This window comes from Alternaria novae-zelandiae, assembly GCF_023758075.1.
Source record: "Alternaria novae-zelandiae strain BMP 2774 chromosome Unknown scaffold_11, whole genome shotgun sequence".
In the NCBI taxonomy this organism is placed as follows: domain Eukaryota; kingdom Fungi; phylum Ascomycota; class Dothideomycetes; order Pleosporales; family Pleosporaceae; genus Alternaria; species Alternaria novae-zelandiae.
The window spans coordinates 1,077,080-1,093,461 of record NW_026056971.1 but is presented as its reverse complement, the minus strand read 5'-3'; the positions used below and the strand labels follow the sequence as shown (position 1 = coordinate 1,093,461).

Here is a 16,382-nt window from a genome sequence, read left to right as displayed (position 1 = left end):
CTAGCAAAAACAAAAGCACGGACATTCGCGATATCACCGTTAGGCTCCCATCTTGCCCGATTACTCTCTATGACACAGTGACCGTTAACCTGGGATCTTCCACTATACTGCGACCAATTGATCCGCAACTCGCTGCTGCTTGGCCGGCGCGACCATGTCATCAGCAACATCTCCATCACCCATCTTCCAGACAGACACCATCCCGTCCAGCATGACTCTACCTCCGGTCACACCGACTCCACTGAAGCGGAAGCCATCAGCCGATCCCTCCACTCCTCCTCGGGAGTCTCTAAAGAGGCCGCGACTAGACTCACAAAGACTGTCCACCGATGAGACCCTACGCTCGACAAAGCACTACGCCGTGTACTTCCACAATCTCCTCGAAGACCCGGAGAGCGCCAATCACCAGCTCCTCAGCGCATCCACCGTCTTCGAGAGCACCCAAAAGGCCATGCGTGATCACGCTACCCAAGCAATCGAAGCAAACGTCCAATGGGGAGCAACAAGAGAGCTCAGCACCAACCGACTCTACGAGATCCTGGATAGTAAGAACCATGTCGTTCTACGCTACGAAATGGACATTGTCTTCCCGACAGGCGAAAACGTGGACGGCGTGAAGCAGTGGAGTCGCGCGAGCGAGCTGGAAGCCTTGCCAGTGCAATATGGTCTGTGTGTTGAGTATCTCAATGACAATTACGACGAGGAAGAGGGAGCAGAACGCTCCCTGGTCGTCACTTTCAGTAGTCTAGGCGAAGCCAAACACGCCATGAAGAAGTCGGCGGCGGCGTACATTGGCAGCTCCAGTGGAGTCAAAGTGTCTGAGAGGCGGATTGAGATGGTAGGGGAGGAGGGAGAAGTCCTTCGACGATACAAGATCGAAGACGGGAGGAGGGATGCACAAGGTAGGTTTATACGGGAAGAAGACTTGTATCTTGAGCTGAGCGGTGCAGATGCGACGACGGTACCTGCCGACCTTTCACCCGCGCCCGAGAGATTGGAGTCGCCTGCACCGCCGTCTCCTCAGCCGATAGTTGCTCCAGCCATTACTGCAGTCGTACGCCAAGCTATACCAGAAGTCGCATCAAACAGTCCCGCTCCCGCGACCCCCGAACCAGAAGCTACTCAAGGCACTCGCCGCCAGTCTGCTCGGATCAAAGTCGAAACTCAGGCTGCTAAGGATATGAAGGAAGAGCAAGCAAAGGTCGAAATCAAGCCCAAGCCTCAGCCTAAATCAAAGGCTCCAGCTCAACCCAAGGCCCCAGCAAAGCCCAAAACGCCAGCTAAATCCAAAGCCAAAGCCAAAACCTCAGCGCAAACTCCAGTCGACACGTCCTCTCACTGTACCTGTCGCGGCCTTGACGATGGCAGCTTGATGATCGGCTGCGACAATGACGCTTGTCCGATCGGCTGGTATCATGGACGTTGTATCGGCATCTCCAAGCCTATCCCGAAGAACCAAGAATGGTATTGTGCCATGTGCACGAAAGAGATGGAGAACAACAAGGATAAGGGTGTTGGAGCGGTTATTGTGAAGACACCTGCGAAGAAGAGAGGTAGCGGTGGTGGCGTAAAGACAAAGACAAAGACAAAGGCGAAGGCGAGGAAGAGGAAGTAGGGGTAGGTGGATTGATGTGAAGGTTGGCTAAAGGGACTGTGGAATTGTGCGCTGATTGGCATAGTCGTCCTGGGGCTTGTTAGTATGTATGATACGATAGTAATTCCAGTATGTAAATAGACGGTCTTACCGTTCACGTTCGAACTACAATGATGTTCTCCTAGTTCACCACATTCCAAGCTACGTCTCTTTCATAACTACGTTCGGTCTCTGATATTGTGCCGGTGTCTTGATAACACGATGCAACAGGAGATGCCCGAAGTACGAGCTGATAAGGAAGAAAATAATAATGCCAATGGTGGTAGTGTCCATTTCCAGTTGACGCACTGCGCAAACAGTCTGGTTAGATGAAGAAAACGGCAGATTCCCGCAAGCCGTGTCCAGGTTCAATGCCTGGAAGGTATTGGTGTCGCAAGATGCAGAGGATGCAGTAGAAAGTGAAAGAAACTGTGCTTGTGACAATGATGTGGGTGCGTATCACAAGGCGGCAGTGACGCATGCCTGTTCCTGTCAGCAAACGCCTTCCGCTTCTTAGTCACACGAAACGTGGTTTGATCAGCTTATCGCTTTGGCAAGACGGGATTTGCTGATTCATCAACGAGCACTGGAACTGTCGGCGTGTAGTTCGTATGAAGTAAAGCGCGTAATGGGTATCGTATTCGCTATGCAAGACGCCAAACAATGTCAAGTATGCAGTCAACTCTTGCCCACTACTATATCCAAAGCTCCGCTCAGTCGATCTCCGGCATGAGCTCGTCGTCATCGACGAGATCTGGGTCGACTTTGCTTCCTAGATCGGTGTCTTCCAAAAACGAACGACCACGGAGTGCTTCGGGTAGGTACTCCTGCTTCACTTTGCCGTCTAGATAGTGAGGGTTGTACTTGTATCCCTCTCCATAACCCATATCCTTCATCAACTTGGTTGGCGCGTTGCGTATGTGATGTGGTATAGGCAGTGCAGCGACTCCCGGCTCCTTCAACGCATCGTAAGCGTTGTTCATTCCCCGGTATGCGCGCGTCGATTTCGGCGAGAGGGATAGGGCGGTCACTGCGTGGGCGAGGTTGATGCGGCATTCTGGCATGCCGATCTTCTCGCAAGCAGAGTATGTGGCTGTCGCAAGGGACAGCATCGAGTTGTCTGCGAGTCCAACGTCTTCAGATGCGACAACGATAAGCCGACGGGCTATGTATCGCGGATCCTCGCCAGACTCCAGCATACGTGCTAAGTAATATAATGCCGCGTCGGGGTCGGAGCCTCGTATTGACTTGTGTAGTGCGGATATGGTATCGTAGTGTTGGTCGCCGGCGCGGTCGTATACAAGGGTTTTGGTGAGACTCTGTTGTATCTTCTCTTTGGTCATGTCAGGCTGCTTCGCAAGGCTCATGGCGAGTTCGAGAAGATTCAGGGCTGTTCTGGCGTCGCCATCAGAGAAGCGGGCGAAGTATTCCAGCATCGGCTTGTCTAGTATAGGGGTTGTGACGTTGTCTGCGGCCATGGCGCGCTCGAGTATTCGTACCAAGTGGTCTTCTTTAAGGTCGTCGAGCGTAAACGTCCGACATCTTGACAGCAAAGCTGAGATGACCTTGAAGGATGGGTTCTCGGTCGTTGCGGCTATGAGGGTTATGGTGCCTGACTCTACAGGCCCAAGGAAGGCGTCTTGTTGTGTCTTTGAGAAGCGATGTAGCTCGTCGCAGAAGACGATGGTCTTTCGACCTGTCAGCTGCAGGTCTCTAAAGGCCTCTGCGAATATCTTGCGCACTTCCTCCAACTTTGTGCTTGTGCTGTTGATCTCGACGAAGCGTGAGCCGGATGTGTTGGCGACGAGTCTGGCGATGGTGGTTTTGCCTAGAGAATGGGTTAGTCTCCATTGGAGCGCGAAGGATATAGAGAAAGCAGTACCTGTTCCAGGTCTTCCCCAGAGTACCATTGATGGCAGTCTGCCTTCATCGACCATGCCTCGGAGTACGCCGCCTGGCCCCACCAGCTCTTGACCATATACATCGTCCAATGACATGGGCCTCATGCGCTCCGCCAGTGGCATGGCATCTTCGACAGCCTTGAGCTTCCGCGCCCGTTTTGGGGCAGATGGTGATGGTTGCTCCCCATTGGCTTGTGTATCCGATGCTTCTTCGAGAGGCCGTTTGGTACCTGGCGGGGGTGTCTTTGATATCTCTATCCGTTGCGTCGCGGTCGGCGGTGCTGGCTGTGCGGGTGGTGACGAGGTTGGGTGTCCATTCTTCTGTGTCGCGCCCGGAGGTTTGCGTGCGCCCGGCGTAAAGAAGCTATACGCCTTCCCCAGACTTGGCGTGCCCTGTGGTTCTGGCTCGAGCAGAAATTCCTCGCAGCCGCTGTCGATGTGTTCGTTGATTCGGGCGTCCTTGACAGCCTTAGTGCAGATGGGGCAGTCGACCATGTCGAAGATGAGTGGCTCGGCGCACGCGACGCGAATTATTCTGGGGTAACGCGACGAGCGAGGCCGGCGCTATCTCGGACTTGTCCCCGCTTGATGACGGCAGACGACGGACTGGAGCACGCAATGCTAGACGCTGCAGTTCGTGACTCTTTTGGGTTTACTCATCTTTCAATGATATTGCCATGCGAATTATCGTGACTCCGGCCTTAAGATCAATCCGAACCTCCCCAAAGAGACAATCCGCAGCTTCAAGGTGCCCCACCAGCTGTCCCCCTCTCCGCGCCATGTCAGCGACAACACGAAGGGAAGACCCCTTCAAGCCCGCGAAGAGAGTAGCGGGCCAGAAGCAGGATGTTTGGTAGGTCAATTGATCAGAGTATGCGACAACAGCTAACAGCCCCAGGTCCATTGTCAATGAAGCCGCCGCGGCCTCCCCTGTGCAGCCCATCGTCAACATGGGCCAGGGCTTCTTTGGCTACAATCCTCCCAAGTTCGTCCTCGATGCCGCGAAGGCTGCGCTCGATCAAGTAGACTGCAACCAGTACTCGCCCACCAAAGGCCGCCCGCGGTTAAAGAAGGCCATTGCCGATGCCTACTCTCCCTTCTTCGGTCGCACGATAGATCCCGACAAGGAAGTCACAATCACCACAGGCGCAAATGAAGGCATGCTCAGCGCTTTCATGGGCTTCCTGGAGGAGGGAGACGAGGTCATTGTCTTTGAGCCTTTCTTCGACCAGTACATTAGCAACATCGAGATGCCAGGCGGGAAGGTCGTCTACGTGCCTCTTCACCCTCCCAAAGACGGTGCGACCAAGACTACTTCTGCAGCCGAATGGAGTCTGGACATGAAGGAGCTGGAGGCTGCAATTACACCCAAGACCCGCATGATCGTTATCAACTCTCCGCACAACCCAATTGGCAAGGTCTTTTCCAAGGATGAGCTGCAAGCCATTGGCGACCTCTGCGTCAAGCACAACATCATCATCCTCTCAGACGAGGTTTACGACCGTCTATACTACGTCCCTTTTACTCGCGTCGCCACTCTGTCACCAGAGATCGCCAAGCTCACATTGACAGTCGGTTCAGGAGGAAAGAACTTCTACGCCACTGGCTGGAGAGTAGGCTGGCTGATCGGACCCGAGCATCTGATCAAATACGTCAGTGCAGCGCACACAAGAATCTGCTACAGCAGTGTCTCGCCGCTTCAAGAAGCCACTGCAATTGGGTTCGAGCAAGCTGATGCCCACAACTTCTGGGATGAGTCGAAGAAAGAGATGAAGGCCAAGATCGACAAGTTCACCGCTGTCTTCAATGAGCTTGGGCTACCCTACTCGGATCCGGAAGGCGGATACTTTGTTTTGGTAAACATGTCCAAGGTCAAGTTGCCAAGTGACTATGAGTTCCCTCCTCACGTGGCAGAGAGGCCGAGGGATTTCCAGCTCAGTTGGTTCCTGATCAAGGAAGTTGGCGTAGCGGCTATCCCTCCAACTGAATTCTTCACGCCAGGAAACGCACATATCGTGGAAGACTGGCTACGGTTCGCCGTGTGCAAGAACGATGACGTACTGGAGCAGGCAATGGAGAGGCTGAGGAGTCTTAAGAAGTATATTCAGGAATGAAACCACCACATCGCATATCAGAAATGACAAAACAAGTATTTTCACATTCTCGTGATATTCCTCTCGTGATATGCCCCTCAATGCCGTTTGCAGAACCGTCTAGGTCTTTTGCTTGATCGTGTCTGTCGCCCATCAATACCACACCGCCGCACGCGCTTTTCAGTATCCGCCCCACGATTACATTGCTCAAAGTACTCCTCACAAAGGCGACTTGTGTGACGTAATTATCAGGAATTAGCTATGATACCAAAATGGCTCACGACTCACTCGCCCGTTTGCCAGTCACTCTCTGATGACTTCCCCTTCACTTCCACGAACTCACTCAATCGCTCATTCAGTCACGACCCCCACCACCACCCTACTTAGTCACTTACCTACTTCAACCACGTCGCGTCCACGCATCTCAGACAGCGCACCACTACCAACATGCACATCACAAGCCTGCTGTTCGCCCTCTGGCTACCCATCCTCGCGGTCGCTCTATCACAAAGCGGAAGCTCGGCGACAACACTCACAACGAAGCCATCGCCCATATCTCCGCGGTCTATCTCACCAGCGTTACAAAGCATCTACGATGTCCTAGACATCTTGTCGCCCGGTCAACCTCATCCTACACTTACACCACCCAAGTCCACGTCTACGTCCACGTCCACCACCGAGTCAGGTAGTACATTCATTATTACAACCACACCGGGCGTAGGAGTGGTGGTGACAGTTATTTCACTCACGACATTACGGAGTACGATGACCCCGCCGCGGTCGCTTCTTTCCACTACGACTTCATGGACAACACTAAGCCAGGTTGCGGGACGTAGGCGGCAGCAGGAGGAGACGGGCGAGGCGGCTTTTGCTCCTGTCAACACACGTCTACCCGCAGCGGAGAGGGACTCGGAGCGAGAAGGAGAGGTCGGGGGAATGCATTGAGGAGACTTCACTCTGTCCCGCGTATGTAGGGGAGGTGAATGACCAGAGGGGAACGACCTTACCGGGAAGTTGCTGGATGTCAATGGCGGGATTGGAAGATGGTTATCTAGAGACAACGGGTGTGTGCGGTGTATTCTGACGGGAGATGTAATGGAAAGGCGGACGGAACGCCCAGGGTTGCATGATAGAAAGAAACATTAATGGTCAGGGCTGCTATAGGGTGTGGTGAGATGGCACGGGTGCAACATCGTACATGGGTTCTTTCATTCGATACTCCCATTGGTCGATCGCTTATTCTTGATTGCACTTGCACTGCATCGATAGTCTCGAAGGATGTGCAGAAGATGTAGTGGTATCATGTACTCATTGATTCATTATATATCAGATCATTACTCGTCATCGTCATATACTTCTCGGTCTTGGAAGACCAGGAACTCGCCAGCATCGTCGCCTACAATCTTCTGCCACACCTCTTTGACATTATCAAGCACTGCGTCATCGAAGGCGAGGTCCATGGAGGGAGGTGGAAAGCGAATGACATGGTCGGTATCGGTCGGTAACGTCTCCGATCCGGATGACGATTGCTGCTGGTATTCGACAGACCATAATATGGTAGGAGATGGCGAGACGTCTTCCGCAGACAACAACGAGTCTACAGCTTTCTGAAGCAGAGCAAACCCATCTCGGCCGCTCACCGATGTCGAAGCATATAGTACACCTGGGGTATAGTCAGTAACATGAAGCTAGAAGACCATGCATTGACAATGTAGAGGATGTGCCGTTGTATCAGGTTGTCAGAGTTAATGTCTTCAATGGTATTCAGACAATGTAGATAAGTATTCGTAAGGTTTGTTCATCATAACAGCGTAGGGGTGAAGTAATAGAAAAAACTTACATTGACCAGAGGGGCATTCGCCAGTGTCGCTCGAATGCACAAAGACGTGAACTGGCGGAAGCTCTTCAGCTTGCGACTCCAGCGTCAAAGATCCGGGCGGGAAGACAACGACAGCAGCGGCTGGTGCTGGTGCTTCCTCGGCGATGGGAGGGAATAGATGCGACAAAGAGGATGACACAATGGTCATCGACTTGCAGTATGTATCCTCAGAAGCAGATGAGGAATTTCCTCCTACGATCCACTTCGCGGTGACAACTTCGCCATCTTTCAGGCGAAGCTTTGTACCATTCTCGGTTGTCTCCGGGGCGCTGTCAGTGGGTGGAGTTACGCCTTTTCCAAGGACATAGACACCACCACCCACAGCACAGGCTCGACACGAGACTTGGCTAATCTCTGACAGGCCACCCCACTTCGGTATGACGGCGCCAAAACCAGCACCGAATACTCCGATCGAACGTAGATGTGTCGCGATTCTTGGTAGAGCGTATTCGGTTGTCGTACGGTCTGCCCTGGTGGGCGAGAGCGTCAAAGCCATCAGAGGTCCTTGCAGACTGGCTGGAACCTTGAACTGCTCCGACAAGAAGCTCGAGAAGGGCTGCTGACGGTGCTCCTCCCAAACTTCAGTCTGTTCCTCGTACTCGCTGATGAAGCGCAAGAACTTCATCAAGGCGCGCTTGGCTTTGAAGTCGAGGTCGTGATCCTGGAAGACATCCTCGCGGCCGTTGGGCACCTTCAGTAGTCTTCCATGCGATGACGAGCTTTCGCCCGGTGCATCGGCAGAGTATACCCACCAGGTACCGACAGCAAGAAACTCGAGTTGACGGTAGACCCTCGACGAGACGAGGTAGCCAAGCAGCGAGGAGCGCGCGTAGATGACCTGGGGGCTTAGAGACAGGCTGTATGCCCTCGAGAAGGATAGCGCGGGGCCTGAACCAGTAGCCTCAGGCTTGGTGACTGCGACGTGGGAGAAGGCAGCATTCGAGGTTTCTGCGATGCATTAGCGACAGTCTACCCATTCAACGTCATCCCTACTTACCACCACTCATTCGCTGCGCCCACTCTTCAGCTTCTTGCAAGCTAAAGGCAGCCTCGGCACCGCCGTAGTAGTCATTCTCGTCGACATGGAGGATCTTCTTGTCGGAGCGCGACAAAGCTCTTCACGCGCTGCGTCAGTCAGATCGCGTCCAGCCTCGCCGACGAGCAAGATACATACAAAGCGAGAAGAGACTGCTGCAGGCCAGTGCCTACGATGAGAACATCCCACTCAGTGTTGTCGAGGGTTTCCATGTTGGAGCTGTAGGAAAAGATTGAAATGTCGGAGGAAGATGGTAGCGCCATTTTAGCGTGGGTGACTAAGCGGGGCCTGGTGACAAAATCTGTCGCTGGCTGCCGAGGAGCTTTCTTCATCATCGCGCACGCTCAGGGCATCCCGGCATTACGTATGGCCTGTCCGAAAAGCAGCCTGGTCTTCACTGATCGGGACTTGTGCGCGTGAGAAGAATATCTCGTCCGGTATCTACTGCTTTGGATTTCACCTGAATTAGCGGCTCGAATGTGGCGATACATCACCTTAAGACACGCGATAGCTCGTTTGAATGCGTATGAAATGAATGCGCTTTGGGCATTTTCCCAGTAATGGCTACGCATAAGGGGGGAAGGTCGGTCCATGCGACAATGCAATTCTTCTTAAAGAGATGGCTGGCACGATCTGATCTGATCAGCTACCCATGACATGGAGAACCTTTGCTCACGCCTGATTGCCCTCCACCAATCGTGAGATGCTCTCAACGATTCCGACTATATCTTGCGGGTCGAAGCCCAGCCCAGTCTCACACTCAATCACATTCATCTCATCCTGCTTCATCGCAGCGATGATCTCGCTGATAGAATCCTTATGACTGTCATATCGCTTATCGAAGACATCGCCTGCCCTTCCGCGACTCACAAACCTCTCTCTTGCCACTTCTCGATCAGTACACAATGCTAATACCCAAGTATTGCCATTGGGCTGCCATATATCTTTGACACTCTCCTTGAAGGTCTCCCACCGATCCACTCCCCTAGGAAAGCCATCTATCAGGATCCGTACGTTTGGCGGAACAACGCCATCAGGGAAAATCCGCTCCCGAACGTACTTGGGTGTTCTGTTGGACGGCGCCAGTGTTCCTGCTTTGACGTTCTTGGCGAGATCTCCCAGCTCCTCTACCGACAGCTTGCATTTTATGCGAGCGGGATGGCCAGTCGAGTTTGAGGAGACCAGGTTACGGAGCTCATTGCCGAGGGAGAAGTGGTCTAGGTTGAAGTGTTTGGCTAGAATGGTGCATATCGTCGACTTGCCGGCGCAGGGAGGGCCGAGGACGAAGATGAGAAGGGGCGGGGATGGTTCATGTGGTTCGGGTGCAGAGATGTGCAATATAGACTGGGGGTTGTTATCGGTGCTCATGGTTTGGGTGGTGTGTACGATATGCGCATCGACAGTTAGAGAGACGAGGTCGTTTGTGCCTCGAGAGCTGACTATATAGTCAATATACTTCACACGTTCTTTGACTTCACGAAAGTGCTGCTCGCTCGTGCTAGCCCTCGACTTACACAGCGTTTATATGTAGGAAGGTGCTGACAGTCCAGCGACGTTGTAATTGTTTAGTGTCGCATTGTCAACATGCTTTCTAGCAACAGTGCTCTCGTGTATCTAAGTGTCAGCCTCTTGCTTCACCATCGTCCTCGTGCGCCCTGATGTCTTCTTCCTTGTCCCATACTTTGTGTCCCGCGACCCACGTTTGGAGCACCTCGCCATGCTCATTCAATACCGTCAAGTCTGCTCTTCTACCCTCTTTCAGCAAACCTCTTCCACCTTCTCCGTCAACGCCCATAAAGGCAGCCACGTTTTCTGTGACCGTGCCTACAGCCTCTGCGATTCCACATCCAGACCAATCCATCAAGTTCCTCACACTCTGCTGGAGCGGTATACAACCACCGATCAACGTGTCGGTTCCAGCAATCGTCGCCCGTGTACCATTCTTCACCTGTTCAAAGGGAATTTGCGAGTGGCCAGGGTATGTTCCATCCTTGAGTGAAGCAAGTTCAATGCTGTCTGTTATCAGAATCGACCGCTTTGGGCTTGAGCGATGGAGCAAGGACACGGTGTTGGGATGCAGATGCTCTCCGTCTGCAATGATAGTGTACCACGGTGGTGCGACTTTTCCTGAATCCGGTAGCGAGACCAGACCAGCTAGTCCGGGCGCTCTCGATGCCCAAGCTGGCATGGCATTCAAGGTATGCGTCAATACACTTGCTCCAGCTTTCAGCCCCGTCAATCCTTGTTCATACGTGGCAGTAGAATGGCCCATTGCTACTTTGATGCCCTGCGACGTAAGCGATTTGATAAGTGCAGCTGAATCTTGGAGTTCTGGTGCGACGGTCACAAGCTTGACAGTAGATTGCAGATTAGTGGATCCGTACACAGTCGAAGGGGAGGTTGAGCATAGGTGAAAGAGGGAGCTGTTGTGCGCGCCCTTCTTATCTGGATGTAGATATGGCCCTTCGGTATGAGCTCCGAGCAGAGATGCTGAATAGGAAATCTGCCGTGGCTTCAGAGAGGGAAGAATCTGGAGCTGTGTCAGTAGACTGGCACAATGTATGGACTTATCCATCATTCAACTGCACGACAAAGGTGTCACAGTACGCTACATCTGTCTCACCTTTTGGAATTCATTACTCTTTATAGTTGGTAGGGTTGCCCAGAACCCCGTGACACCCTGAGTCGCGTAGTACCTCGCAATATCATCGATCTTGGTCGCATATGTCTTTTCGTCCTCATAGTGTGTGAAATGGAAGCCATTTGCCCCATTGGTGTGCAATTCCAAGAAGCCTGGAGCTATGATAGTGTCTTCCAAGTCGATGGCCTCGCCCCCAATGTAGCCTTCTCTTTTCAGGATAAGTCCGGTCTCATCTGAGATAACGAGATGGTCCTCGACAAGCTCGCCATTGAGGATGTAGCGACAATTGGTGAAGAGAGTGAACCAGCCTGACATAATGTAGACCTGGCCAATAGCGCGCTCGAAATAGGTCGCGGGTAACTTCCGTTAGCAAGGCGTGAGCAAGGAGATCATGAGTCGTTCCAAGGTGGAGGGGACGATCAGCCCCACCACGCTCTGATTGGCCAATGCAGCCACACCATGTGCATTGACGTCATTATAGGCGGATCTCGCGATCCATGAACGCGACAGCCAGGGTGATTACCAGAATTCCAGCCACAGTGGGGATTTTGACAGCTTCTTGCCGTGGCACCAGCAAAGGTTGGGTACGCGTCGTGCGCAAAAAGGTAACGCGGCTGATCCTGTTGCAGCATTGGGCGCACTTGCCCTACGTCATTGACTGCAATTGGCAGCCCCGCGCGCGGGAACTCTTTTATGGTCTTGCAGCTTGCTTGTTCCTTGCTTTCGCTTCTTAAGCGGGGAGATCTTCGCTAGGCCCAAACTCTCCCAATATATCTCCATCGGCCCATACGATCCTCGATCCTCCCGCAACAGCCGCAACTGCTGTGAGCCCTTTCGCCCCTCCACACCCTTGACTTTTGACTTGGGCGGTCACTTCGGAGGAGATATAGCACAGCATGGCGTCACAACAGCAGCAACACGCTCCGGGAGGACATTACTCGGGCCATAACCCAATCCCTACCGTCAGGCAGTTCGTCGAAAACCTGGACAAGGACAAGGCGGCTCGAGACAAGAGAATAGACGAAGCATCCAAGCAGCAGAACCAGCAACAATTGCAACCCCATAAGCAGCAGGAAAGACAAATAAAGGGTACAGAGCAGGTGGTTACTGACCCTACGACTGGTAGGGAAGTCACCATTGCCGATGTCAACGAGGATATGATGGACGAGGTCGAGAACCCGCATCTAGTCATACCAAATGCAAACCTTGATAAGCAAACAGTACGTCTTCTATGCCGGCTCTATATTCACTCGCTAATACTCTGCAGCCCATCAAGACCGATGCCTCCCAGTCGCTCGAAGACTACAAGCACAACCAGGATGTCACAGCTCCACCGGATCCAGTCGCCGAAGGCACGACGACCGACGTACCTATTCACGGCGAAAAGACGAACGTTCTCTTCCACCCGACACCCTCGGTCAGCTACGAACCCATGTTTGCCGCACTCGAAACACGGGCCAACTACCTGTGCGCAGGTATCTTGATTGGAACAGTTGTCGTAGGCAAGATGTTCGGTGGCGCACTGAAGGGTCTAATACCACTCGGCATGTGCCTGGCTTCTGGCGTATTTCTCTGGATGAAGGAAGTCGTGCGCAGCGGACGAGAGGTAGAGTGGGACAGCGAGCAAGTCCGTGGCCAGATGGTGTGTATCTGCGAAGTCCACCCACATGAGCGATAGCTAACCATCTTGTAGGCCTCTCTGAACTTGCTACCCGAGTCCGTCGAGTGGATGAACACGCTTCTCGCTATTGTGTGGGGCCTCATCAACCCCGACATGTTCTCTGGCGTTGCAGACATGCTTGAAGATGTCATGCAGGCCTCCGTACCAGGTGTCATCGAAAACGTCCGCGTGGCCGAAATCAACCAAGGAAGCAACCCGTTGCGCATCCTTAGCTTGCGAGCACTTCCGGACTCACACATGGGCGACATGAAGAGGTCCATCCACGAAGAGAACAAAAAGACGAAAGACCCACAAGAAGCAGCAGCAGACGAAGAAGGTGGAGATTACTACAATCTGGAGGTCTCTTTCGCATATCATGCGAGCCCCAGTGGAAAGCGAGTTTCGGAGAGAGCACGAAACATGCACATGCAGCTGGTATTCTACTTGGGGATTAAGGGTCTCTTCGGTGTTCCGCTGCCCATCTTCGTCGAATTGCAGGGACTTGTCGGCACAGTCCGCCTGCGTCTCAACATGACACCCGAGCCTCCTTTCCTAAAGACGTTGACCTTCACGTTGATGGGCGCACCGCAGGTCAGTGCCGGATGTACACCCATGGTGGAAAAGGGTGTAAATATCCTCAACCTTCCATTGATCAGCAACTTCGTCAACTACGCCATCAAGGCAGCAGCAAGCAGTAAGTGAGTCTCTCAAGAGGGACAAAGAAAGCATGCTAATCAGCCTAGTGTACGTTGCGCCCAAGTCTATGTCTATTGACATGCGAGCTATCCTCCAGGGCGACTCCGTTCAAAAGGACACGGAAGCCCTCGGTGTTCTCTGGATCCGTATTCACCGCGCTGTTGGCCTAAGCAAGCAAGACAAACGCGGATCGAAACATGGTGGAAGCGACCCTTACATCACTATCGCCTTCTCAAAATACGGAAAACCCATGTACTGCACTCGGGTCATTACCGATGATCTGAATCCGATCTGGGAAGAGACAGCAGCTGTTCTTGTTGGACCGGAATTGATCAAAGCCAATGAGAATCTGAGCGTAGAACTCTGGGACTCCGACCGACACACCGCCGATGACATTGTCGGAAAGGTCGAGATTTCCATGCAGAAGATGATTCAACACCCCGGCAAGATGTACCCGCAGACTTCAAAGCTGGCTGGTATGGATGCCGATAGCGAGATGCCTGGAGAACTTCACTGGGAAGTCGGCTACTTCACCAAGCCGAAGTTCAGGAAAGAGATGCGAACGGACGGCAAGAACAAGTCGCTCCCAGACGAGTTGAAGGACAAGCCTGAGTTACAAGACGAGAAGGGTGTCATCAACTCCGAAGAGGATGATGCTGTCATGCATACTCCACCGGATCCTCTGTGGCCCAGCGGTATCTGCAGTGTGGTTTGCCACCAGATTGTGAACCTAGAGCTCGAGAACGTCAAGGGTAGCGCCGACCCTAGAGGTCGCGAGTACGAGCCTGCGAAGCCTTACGGCGAAGGCAAAGAAGAGACTGGTGGCAATCTTCCGAACAGCTACTGTACGATCTTGTTCAACGACGAGCTAGTCTACCGAACTCGTTCGAAGGCTGTCTCATCTCAGCCCATCTTCAACGCAGGTACCGAACGATTCGTTCGTGACTGGCGATCGGCCATCATCACGGTAACGGTGCGCGACCAAAGGAACAGGGAGCACGACCCCATTCTGGGCGTGGTTCCACTGAAGCTATCTGACATCCTCGAAACATCATCACAGGTTACGCGATGGTATCCGCTCGACGGTGGTATCGGTTTCGGTCGCATACGCATCTCTCTGTTATTCCGCAGCATCGAAACTCGTCTACCACCGCAGATGCTTGGCTGGGACGTCGGCACCTTCGAATTCCGGTCGCAGCGCATTCTGGCTTTAGGCTACAACCATCACCCCAAGATCAAGTTGCGGACTGGAGGTAGCACCGGCAAGCTAGGCCGCAGCGCTGCCACCAAGCTCCAAGAAGGCGATGGCTATTACTGGGATTTGGAAGAAGGCAATGGGAAGAACAACGTCCGATTACCAGTTAAGCACCGCTACAGGTCACCGATCGTGTTCGAATTCCACATCAGCAATCATCGCAAGGCCGACGCTTATGCCGTGATTTGGCTCCAGCACTTCATCGACAACGAGGATGCCGACATTAACATCCCAATCTGGAAGACCGCTGCTCCTGCTCGACTAACACAGAACTACATCACCGAATCAAACTGCCACAAGGAACCTGGTCTCGATGACCTCCAAGAGGTGGGCCGCCTGCAATTCCGTGCTCGCTTCAAGGCCGGTACAGACGAGGCGCACGCTGCTTTCATCACCGACAATGACACACGCGAGACCTTCGAGACATGGGAGGCTTGTGTTACGGAGGGTGTTCGAAACCACAAGGTCGAAAAGGAGATACCAGATCGCGTGCAGGAGCTGCATGACCAGTCATTGACTACAGGACGTGACATCCTGAAGAATGCGAGTGAGGAAGAGAAGCGTCAGTGGCTCGCGAAGGATGGTCAGGACTGGTCAGGTGCTTTTGGAGACAACCCGAAAGCCTACATGAATACCAGACGCCAAAAGAGACGTGAACCTGGCGTTGAAGAGCCACTACACGACCGTCACCATCCATCCGACAATGAGGATAACGACGACTCTGATGACGACTATGGCGCCAACTATTCTTCATCCGATATCGGTGTCGAAGATGCTGATACGGTAGGCAACGCGAAGGCTATGAGTGGTGGCCAGGGCGGAGGTGATCAAAGCAAAGGCAATGGTCAACTGAAGTCACAAAAGACCGATCTATCGCCAACCGAGGATCATCAAGCTCGCCAGTCCATGTCAACAGCTCGTACAAGTACCACAGCCGAGACAGATGAAACATCATCGAGCGGAAATGGAAGTGTCAACAAGCAGAACAAGAGAACTGAAGAGAGGAAGCACCGTGGGCTGATGCAATGGAAGCCTGCACGAAATGCGAAATTCGCAAAGGATGAGGCTAAGATCGGGCTGTCTAAGTTGAAGAAGAAGGTCACTGGAGGATTGGACGGAAGGCAACCCGGTGTTGAGACTGGTGAGTTTTTCATGGTACCCATAAGCAAAAGATGCAAACTAACACGTTCACAGAAACCGGATAATTACACTAAAGAGCACGATATCATATTAACGATTACACGAGCTCTTCTCATATTCGACTTCGCGACATGGCGTTGGTGAGGCTGCAAAACGTCAAGGTGGTCAATCTTGATAGAGCCGAGAATTCTCACGGCTCTCCATTCAGAGGTGCATGATGTTATGAGGTAGTCAAAGCAAAGTTAGGAATCATAATAACTAATCAAATCTCAATACCAACTTTACTCATCGGCCATGGCTTCACTCTCACAAGATCCAGAGGTGCGCATGGGACGAAACGCCCATTGGTAACAGGGGGATAGCTACGAACACACTCTACCTCTTGGGGCGATTTCATCGCGCAACGTACTTTGATCAACAGGGTGAGTATGAGAACATGGTAACGCTC

General features: G+C 52.8%; 6 protein-coding genes across 6 annotated transcripts; 3 read left to right on the top strand and 3 right to left on the bottom strand.

The window, feature by feature from the left end:
• Positions 1-154: 154 nt before the first annotated feature.
• J4E88_006125 (uncharacterized protein) lies at positions 155-1,615 on the top strand (the record flags this gene model as incomplete). The annotated part of the gene is made up of 1 exon (XM_049399755.1): positions 155-1,615. The coding sequence occupies one exon, from the start codon at positions 155-157 to the stop codon at positions 1,613-1,615; it is 1,461 nt and encodes a 486-aa protein (XP_049254768.1).
• A 731-nt stretch (positions 1,616-2,346) lies between these two features.
• On the bottom strand, positions 2,347-4,029 carry J4E88_006124 (uncharacterized protein; the record flags this gene model as incomplete). The annotated part of the gene is made up of 2 exons (XM_049399754.1): positions 2,347-3,461; positions 3,516-4,029. 2 exons carry the CDS (start codon positions 4,027-4,029, stop codon positions 2,347-2,349), a joined length of 1,629 nt encoding a protein of 542 aa, XP_049254767.1.
• A 284-nt stretch (positions 4,030-4,313) lies between these two features.
• Positions 4,314-5,648, top strand: J4E88_006123 (uncharacterized protein; the record flags this gene model as incomplete). The annotated part of the gene is made up of 2 exons (XM_049399753.1): positions 4,314-4,387; positions 4,433-5,648. The coding sequence occupies 2 exons, from the start codon at positions 4,314-4,316 to the stop codon at positions 5,646-5,648; spliced, it is 1,290 nt and encodes a 429-aa protein (XP_049254766.1).
• A 1,313-nt stretch (positions 5,649-6,961) lies between these two features.
• On the bottom strand, positions 6,962-8,805 carry J4E88_006122 (uncharacterized protein; the record flags this gene model as incomplete). The annotated part of the gene is made up of 4 exons (XM_049399752.1): positions 6,962-7,290; positions 7,468-8,454; positions 8,504-8,622; positions 8,681-8,805. 4 exons carry the CDS (start codon positions 8,803-8,805, stop codon positions 6,962-6,964), a joined length of 1,560 nt encoding a protein of 519 aa, XP_049254765.1.
• Positions 8,806-9,214: 409 nt separating this feature from the next.
• Positions 9,215-11,498, bottom strand: J4E88_006121 (uncharacterized protein; the record flags this gene model as incomplete). The annotated part of the gene is made up of 3 exons (XM_049399751.1): positions 9,215-9,981; positions 10,181-11,072; positions 11,166-11,498. 3 exons carry the CDS (start codon positions 11,496-11,498, stop codon positions 9,215-9,217), a joined length of 1,992 nt encoding a protein of 663 aa, XP_049254764.1.
• Positions 11,499-12,079: 581 nt separating this feature from the next.
• On the top strand, positions 12,080-15,999 carry J4E88_006120 (uncharacterized protein; the record flags this gene model as incomplete). Its single annotated transcript, XM_049399750.1, has 5 exons — positions 12,080-12,403; positions 12,451-12,825; positions 12,877-13,537; positions 13,587-15,935; positions 15,989-15,999. 5 exons carry the CDS (start codon positions 12,080-12,082, stop codon positions 15,997-15,999), a joined length of 3,720 nt encoding a protein of 1,239 aa, XP_049254763.1.
• Between the last annotated feature and the right edge of the window lie 383 nt (positions 16,000-16,382).